This window comes from Sesamum indicum, linkage group LG9 (assembly GCF_000512975.1).
Source record: "Sesamum indicum cultivar Zhongzhi No. 13 linkage group LG9, S_indicum_v1.0, whole genome shotgun sequence".
Classification (NCBI taxonomy): Eukaryota; Viridiplantae; Streptophyta; class Magnoliopsida; order Lamiales; family Pedaliaceae; genus Sesamum; species Sesamum indicum.
This window is the reverse complement of record NC_026153.1, coordinates 5,969,592-5,979,086: the sequence shown is the minus strand read 5'-3', so window position 1 is coordinate 5,979,086 and position 9,495 is coordinate 5,969,592. Positions and strand designations below refer to the sequence as shown.

Sequence of the window (9,495 nt, the reverse complement as noted above, 5' to 3'; positions counted from 1 at the left end):
TCGTGAATTGGCAGCGAATTGAACTCGACAAATGTGGTAAATATATAGAGTTTTATTTAGGAAAACGTCCAAACATGGTGTTAGCAAGAAGCCCAATGGATCTTTGAACAAACTGAAGTCAGAGGTAGATGATGAATAGCTTATCACAAGCCCAGGGTTGGGATACACATGCAACTTGACCCTCAAATTCAATGATGGGTAGCATACGAAATGGCTATTTTACCCTTAAAACTGGGTATTTCTTTGATAGGTTAAAGGCTATATTGGTAATTACACAATTTGTTCATCTTTTTTATCCAGCAGATTAAATTTATTAATTCGCTAAATATTCCATAATTTAATATAAACAAATAAACACAATTTATACTGGTTATTCTAAAAACTTTAATTACACATTTTAATCTCAGGTTAATTATGCATTTATTGGTTATCTATTTATTTCACTTTCACACATACACATCTATAAATAAATAAACAATCCCTCTCTTCATTTTCCGTGTTAGCTGTTAATCAAGCCCAATTTGGTCTGGGTTTCATCAGAGGGCCCATAATTTATATGGGCCTAATAAGCCACTGTTAGGGCTTGTCGGGATGAAAGACCTAATTAACCTCATTAATTTAGACTATTTATTAAGTTTGATGGTACTAGAGTAACTAATTTTGATTTACAAATTATATATATATATATTTGATTAAAATACCCTCGGTATACTTTACTTTTTTTTACAAGATAAACACTCACTTAATCACTTAATTATAACGATAATTCTCTTACTGCATGTTCGAAGTTGAAATATTTTAATAAGTTATTAATGTATTTTCCTTCTTTTTCAGTTAATTATAAATAAATATAATAGAAGTTGAAATTATATATAGACATCGACATCGAGTGTGCTTTAGCTGCTAGTGTACATTATTTCACACTAAATCAACCTTAATCCTTTTGTTGAATACTTTGGCTTACGAGGAAAGGATAAGATATTAATGATGATCCTCAATTTTCAATTATTGACAGATAATTTTCTGTTTTGGACATATAAAACAAACGAAAACAAGAATCTTATTGGATTGTCCCTTCTTCTAATTTGTGCCTAAGGGATCCCATGATGCTTTACATGAAATTTCTAGGTTGTGACTACTACTAATTAATGAATTATTACTTTTCTTGGTTAAATTCCTAGCTCAAAATTTTGATACTTTCCAATTTTCAACTTATTAATTCTTATTGTTTTTGTAAGGGCAGAAATTAACTTATAAATTAGGCAATTTGCTAGTTTGTTAGTGTTCAAAGTTTTTATATTGAATTTAGATGTATGGTAGTAAATACTATGTATCGAAACGCTTCAAAAATAAGATTCAAAATTTTATAAGTTTTTGAGATATCTTATAAGATACTTTTAATAAATGTAATTGAACACCCTCTAAATCATAAATTCAATAGAGTGATGAATTATAACGTGTACTACAATATTTTTACTGTATAATTAGTTTAATGCGACCTGTTTAAAGGTTTCTAGTAATATGTTTTGATCGAAATTGTTAGTCGTGCAGGGTTGCTCCCGCTCTTACGTCCTAGGCGAGCCTACAACACAAGAATCGATCTATTGTGGACCTCAGTGAGAATACTCCGACGTTCAAATCATTTTAACAATAATAAAGTTTACATTACACGAGTTCAAGTTCATAACATTCAAGATAAAACATATCTAATGAAGTATTTAGAATTATACTAGATCATATGAACGTCTACAAATAGACTTCTTAGATGATGTCACGTATGATTACATCAACGAATTCGATTCCAAGTCCACTAAGGCAGGCAGGTCGGTTTGACCCAACCCAATTGTTAAACCTGCAGATCCTCCAACACAGCAAACTATAGACCCTGGTAAACAGGACACAAATGTGTGTTTTCTGAAATTTCCAATACCCATATTATCTGGTCCACTATAATTATTCTTAAATGGGAAATTAGATAGTTAGGCAATCGTACATTCTATTACTCATCATCTAGTAATATATATATATATGTTTGTGTGGTGGTAATAGCCTTTGTTGCAATGGTCGGCAAATTTAATTTAGAGCATTAGGGGATGGGGTGGGGGTGGGGGCAGGCAGAAATATATTAATCAAACGTTTGGTTTTCAATATAATCCACATCGATCAATGTTATACTAATGCATCCATCACTATTTATGTCACACACGATGAACTGTCTCAAACATTGTAAAGGTCGCAAACACACACACAAACACGTGTGCGTGTGTGTCTGTGCCCAGCTTGGTTTGGTTGGGTGATTTTTCCTTTTTTTTTTTTTTTTAATATCCGAAGTTGTATGATGAGTGACGTGGTGGAAAAGAGGAGAGGTAGGGAAATAGTATAATTTAGGCATACAAATATTGTGAGCCAACCAGTTGTCGAGTGGTGAAGGGCGCCACCTCGAAGGTATATGTGGGTGCTGAGTTGTCCAGATGACGACTTTTTACTTTTTAGTGAACTATCACAAAAATATTATACTTTTAGTTCTATAAAATAAGAGGTTTAACACTTTTAATTATTTACTTTATAAAAATTTAAAAATAATTTTAAAATTAAAAAAACTTAACACATTTAGTTCGATACTTTATGAAGTTTTTTTAAAATAGTCCAAAATTAAAAAAACTCAAAACATTTAGTCCCATAAATTCTTTAAATCAGAGAATTGATTAAATATATTGATTTTTCTTAATGTTGGATCATTTCGAAAATTATAAAATAGAAAACCAAATGTATCGATTTTTTTTTAATTTTTTGACCATTTTAAAAATTACGTGAAGTAGAGGACTAAAAGTATCGAACATCCTATTGTATAAAATTAAAAGTGTAATTTTGCCAAGCTACCTTAATTAATTCGATTTTTTATTGTAAAATAATGAACAATTATTTTTGTTAAGTATGTAGATGATTAATATGAATTATATGTACATGAAATAAATATGTAAAATATAATAAAAAATATTGTTTTACTAACTTATAATAATAAACAAATGCCATGCACGCGGCCGTCACCTCATTTATATAAAGATCTTGATAGTGACCATTTAGTTCCGTTTGAATGTAAATAAAGAAATTAAAAAAGAAAAAAGCTTAGAGTAGTAACTAGTAAGGTATAAAATATAAATATATGCGTAAAGATTATGAGAAACTTCAACTATAATATTTAAATTAATTAACATAATAAGTGGATTTTTTGAAACCTAACTTCAATTATAATTAGTTGTAATATATATATATATATATACTGCTATATAATTTGGTAAATTGTAGATACTCATCTAATTAAGAAATCTTAATATAATACGTATTTAAAAAATTGAATTTGCTAAATGTGGCTTCTTTAATATTTTTTTTACACCACTCAATATAATTGATTAAATTTCAAGTTAAAGCACAACAAACAAAAAAAATTATAAATTCAATAAAATTATATCTGTATTTAATCCATAGAATTCGAGCCCACAACTTCTTAATCATTGGATTAATTCAATTCTATCCACAAATAATAGTTGATTAACACAAGAACTTGAGACACTTTCAAGAGAAGTAGGAAAAGTAAGCAAATGAGGAACTAATTTCCCATCTCTTTCAAAACTTCGGGTGGCTAAAAATAAAGGTATTAATTAATTTCCATCCTTGTTAATTAATGAAAAATAATAAGAGGTGATTAATTAATTAAGTAATTAATTAAGAGACATGGGAGCACCCACTAACATGTGGGCATTTGAATTATCCCACGCAATTATGTGCCGGTTCACATGCTTTGGCTTAGCAATTATCACCAAAACGTGCACATAACAAACACAAATTCAGCTAAATTAAGTCCACTTAACCCCACACTACCCACCTCTCTATATCTCTTGCTACTGTGTGTTGTGTGTGTGTGTGTTTGTTAGACGAATTATTAGCCAATCCTAATTAGTCATTACATGACTCATGTGTCTATGTTTAGATTAAGTGTAAAATCAGTTTAATCAAATTGATTAATTCCATCATGAGATAATGGAACCATAACATAGAATGATCATGAGGTTACACTTCACCTAATTAGGTTCTACCTTGAGTATATATATATATATATATATATATTTCTAATCTTTTTTTTTTCTTTTTATTGGGAGAGATATCTAAACTTTTAAATTAATATTTTTACTCACTTTATTTTACATTTTTCAATTCAAAAAGGGGGAAAAAACCAAAAATAAAACTTTATGTTTGAATTTTTTTTTCTAAAAAGTATGTCTTATATTATGTAAGAAGTTTGAAAATTCTTATTCTGATCAGATTAATTTGAACTATATCAAAGTAATCATAATATAAGTTTCTCTACTTGTTATGTTAAATATTCACTCTCTTTATAATGTACATTAATCATGTACAAACTCCAGAGAAATTCTGTAATATATGAAACTTGTGAAAAAATTTAGATTTATCGCAAGGTTTCATCGTCCTTCTGCTATGATTTTAAGTTGGTTTTTACTCGTTAATATTTGTCGTTGCGAATTCATCGCAATTTACCGAGAAAGTTTTGGGTTGCAATAAAACTTTTCTTTTTCTAGTGTGGTTTCATTTTGGTGAAGAGAAGTAGAGAAGGGTGAAGTTAGTTAAGAAGGTTGAAAAGTTAGGAACTATAGGGGAAATCTTAATTTCGACATTATTTAATTGAATCTATACTAATTATTATATTTGTCATGTGATTAGTGTACAATTCAGATAAAGTGACTAATCATGTAACAAATGTGATATACTTATTTTATAATTGATTTGATTGAAATAAAAATTTTCTAAATTATAGGAGAAAATTGAATAAAAAAGGTGGGAAATGGTGGTGGGGGCGAGATGATGATGATGAGGTGCAAGTGAAGTGAGGTGAGGAAAAGAAGGGATGAAGAAACAGCTTGGGAATGCATATTTTAAGAGATATGTTGGTTTTGGATACAGATGGATACACATGGGATCCGCAGTTACCTTCCTATCCATTTATTCCTTGTCATTTAATGGCAACATACACTCAACCAAGTTCTTGCTTTATTTAACGTTTTTTCTTGTAATAAAAATACAAAAGACAACCTAATCCACGACTATTCCTTGTGGTGCTCCTTATGCCTAACCCTAACTCTCCCTCTCCCTCCCTCTTACACACACACTCACTCACTCACTCATATTTGAGTGTTTGCACGTCCATTGGTATAATTCAATATTTGAATTTATATATATATATATATTATATGTGCACGTCAGGTGTATAAATTGAATTTTATTACATGTATATAAATAAAAAAAAATTAATTTAAAATAAAAGATTTGAACTGTATACATCGAGTTCTTTAAATTATTATTTTGAAACAACGTGAACTTTTAAGATAATTAAAAGAAAATGAATAAAAACCATAAGAAAAGATGCGGCCTCATCACTCACTTTTCGTGAATGGAAGGCAACCATGAATAGTAACCACTTACTCAAAGAATTGATCAACTTCAACATTTATTAAAAACAACAATAGAATGAATCAAAATGGCCCCTGGCCTCCACGAATTAAAACAATTCCAATAATGAATAATGGGAATTATAATTTTTATATGGAAAAATGAAAAAAAGAAAAGAAAAAAAATATAGTGGTAATTAAGAAATAATTATTCACATTGTTGTGATCAAATGTCAACCCACGATTCTCTTCTAGCTAGTAGTGGCAATCCACCAGTGCCGCGGCGGAGAAGACAAGACGTGGCTGCTGCTTGGCCGGAAACTCATGATCTTGAAGCTTGTCATCTTCCGGCGACTCGGCCGGGAGGTTGAGATCAAATTCCAACGTGTTTCTGGGCTTCTCGCTGACATCATGCGACGTCGTCGGGGAATCGTTGTCGACACTCGTGCCGATTCTTGTACCAGTAGTACTAGGTGCTGTCCTGTGTCTTCTCATGTGGCCACCCAATGCTTGACCCGACGCAAACTCCGACCCGCATATTGAACACTCGTGAATCTTGGGTTTGTTGTGATCGTAATAATGGCAGCTTTTGTTATTGGGGAGTTGTGTTGAAGGTGGCGGAGCTTCTTCCTCTTCTTGGTAATCCGGCGGCGGCGGAGCCGGAGGCGACTTTTTCTGATCATCATCCGTGGTGGGCTTGGGCTTCTTGTGGCTGGCCCTGTGGCCTCCCAAGGCCTGAAACGACGGGAAAGTTCTGTTGCAAGTCTTGCACTCGTACACGTAGATGCCCACTTTCCCGGCCGCCGTGGTGGCCATCTCCGCGAATTTCCGGCTGCTGAATTTGCCCTCCACCGCCTTGATTGGGGGAGGAGAACCCCCGCGTGCGAGGAGAATCAAACAGTTGGCCATGTCCTCGTCTTCCTCCATACTCGTTGATATTCCACTTGAAGTGGTGGGAGAATACGAAACCAATAATGAATTATGAGCCTCTACTACTCCTCCGCCAGATCCACCGCCGCTCGACGAGGCTGAGGACGACGGTCTCGGCCGCTTGGTGCGCTTCCCTTTAACGATGGCGTGATCGTTAGACCCCGCGAACTCTTCCAAGATTTCCATTTTCATCATCATCCCAAGAAGGAATATATATAAATCAAATTAAAATTCAAAACTAGGAAAAGAACACTGGGAGTGAGTGGAAGTGTGAGAAAGTGAAGAGGAGAGGTGAGAGAAACTGTGATGGGATGGTGAGGGCTGTACACACATACATATATATATATATATGTCTAATATAATATATGTAGTGAAAGGTAAGAGAGGGATTGTTTGGAGTGAAAAGCCGAACTCGTGAGCAGTTTAACATGGAGTAGCTTATAGCCACAAATCTTGCTTGCTTCAGTCTCCAACTCCAACTTTAATAAGAAAATTTCCGGCGCAAGAACGAATATATGTGTATTCAATAAGCTCATTCAAGGCTACAGCCAGTTAGAACTTACAACATACCAATTTAACTCACTCTTAAATGTATATTCTCCAAAATTAAATGTTTATTATTTTATTTGGAAAATATTTAGGATTTTATAATACTTATTAATTATATCAGTCTCAAATTTAGAAAAATTCTTATCTAAATCAAATCTAGTTAAATCAAACCAATCACACAATAAGTATAATAAAATAACTACTTACACCGATTACAGTATAAGTGTATTAAGCTTAACATTAGGAAGAATTTTTATAAACTTTGTTTTTAATTTTTTATTTTTTGAGATGTTCTAAGAACAATTAATTATTTTAAATAAATTTGTTGAAAAATTACTTCAGTGGCACTTAATATAATATACTGTGAGGCGAATAACTTTCAACCATGACATTTTTCTGATGGTACTTAAAGCTTTGACGAGCCCAACTTGCATATATGGTAATAGAAGAGATCAAAGGAATTATTATTATTATTATTAATTAGAATAATGTATTTATTTTGTGGAAGTCTTCCTACTGTTACTATCTTTTAGTAAATTGAAGTATTTAATGAACACAATGGGAGGCTTAGACAACGTACAAGTTATTAAATGGAACCAAACTTTGAAAGTAATTATTCGACGTGCTATATATATTTAAATATACTCTACATCATTTGCATCTCAAATTCATAACATCTTCTGTAATTACACCTATATTACAAAACAATAAACTATTCTCCGGATTATAAATAATTAATTTAAAAATTATTGTAGATTAATACATTCCAATTGTGAAATAAAATTGATGCAAAAGATTTACGTATTGATCATAATTAATCGATATTTGTCATAATTTTAGCTATAAGGCAAAATATTTATCATGATTTTTATGTATAACTAATATTTTGAGGCAAAAGTATATTTTTAGTCCCATAAAATAAGAAGTTCAATACTTTTAGTTCTCTGCTTTATGGAATTTATCAAATGGTCCCAAAATTAAAAAAAACTCGATACATGTAGTTCTTCGCTTTATGCAAATTTTAAAATACTCTCAAAATCGACAAAAATCAACACATTTAGTCCTCTACTTTACGAGATTTATGGGACTAAAATAATCGAGATTTCTCAATTTTGGAACTATTTTAAGAATTCTATGAAGCATATGACTAAGGGAGTGTTTGCGCACTTCAAGAAAGTGTTTTTTCACTTCTCGCTTCAAAAAAGCACTTTTGAAGTATTTGGAATACCAGTTTCTGCTTCTAAAACGATTAAGAAAAACGCTTTTAGCCAAAAGCTAGAAGCACCTTGGGGGATGCTTTTAGCTTCTTTGACTTTATTTTAAATAAATTCAACTTTATTTTTTTACTACTTTATCATTATTATAATAATCTTAATTCAAATGTACTCTTTTAAATTTATTTTTAAAATTATATATTTAAAATTGATACCAGAGTTTTCAAATAATTTAAATTTTAACAATAATTAAATTTACACTTTCACATATTTAATATTTTAAGCTTTTATATTTTATGTGCTATATCATCATATTATATTATTTTATTTATATATTATTATTTGATTAATTAATAAATTAATTATTTTTTGCAATCATGCAAGTTTAATTATTGTGTATGATTCAATAATTATATTACTTAATGCGAGCATTATTAAATTAAATATATTTTTAGGACTATAATATAAAATAGTAATTAAAATAAAATTTATGATTTTTAATGAAAAAATAATTAATAGTGACAAACAACAAATGAAATAATAAGCAAAAAAAATAGTAATTTTTAACCCAAGGACAAAATGGTCTTTCATCAATTAAGTTTATTTTAAAAGTGGTTTTTCTCCTAACACTATTAAATTTAGCTTTAATTTGCTTTTTACTTTTCTTGCAATCACTATCCACTTTTGATTTTGCTACAACTTTTAATTTTTTCTACAAAAATTATTTTTTTAAAAAGTAGAAGTTTTTGCAAACACTCCCTAAATATGTTGAGTTTTTTCAATTTTTGGATCATTTTGAGAATTTTATAAATTAAACAGAGGGCCAAAAGTGTTGAACCCCTATTCGCTGAGAATAAAAGTAGAATTTCACAAATATTTTAACATTATCTACAAAAACAACGATTAATAACTATTGTGGGGCCATCATATGTATTATAATGTATGAAAGCGTGTGTGTGTGTGTTAGGGTGTAATTAAGATGAAGAAGTAAGGAGCTGGTTTGAAAGTGAGTATGAAGAGATATTGCCAGCGAATGTGAGGAATAAACAGAGGCATTAAAGGAAAGTGGGGGATTGCACGTTAAAAGGGCATGCTCCACCTCATTCACTCCATGTCTCTCCTTACAGGATAAATTTTTATTCGGATTAGGTTTGCACAAATCAAACAAATTATAGAGTAAGTGTATCACGCTTGTTATGTGATTGATCACTTTTTCTAAATTATACACCAATCACAGGACAAGTGTATTACACTTGCCACATAGTCGATTTAGACTCTATCGAATCCGATCCGAGTTAGAATATCCCTTCTTACACATATATAATAGAATATCCCTTCTT

The 9,495-nt window shown here is 30.9% G+C and overlaps 1 protein-coding gene across 1 annotated transcript; it reads right to left on the bottom strand.

The window, feature by feature from the left end:
- Positions 5,518–6,843, bottom strand: LOC105170759 (zinc finger protein ZAT5-like). Its single transcript, XM_011091664.2, has one exon. It carries the CDS (start codon positions 6,588–6,590, stop codon positions 5,718–5,720), a length of 873 nt encoding a protein of 290 aa, XP_011089966.1. The 5' UTR covers positions 6,591–6,843; the 3' UTR covers positions 5,518–5,717.

Coding starts and splice junctions, on each gene's coding strand:
- LOC105170759 (XM_011091664.2), bottom strand. CDS start 6,590: ATGATGATGAAAATGGAAATCTTGGAAGAGTTCGCGGGGTCTAACGAT.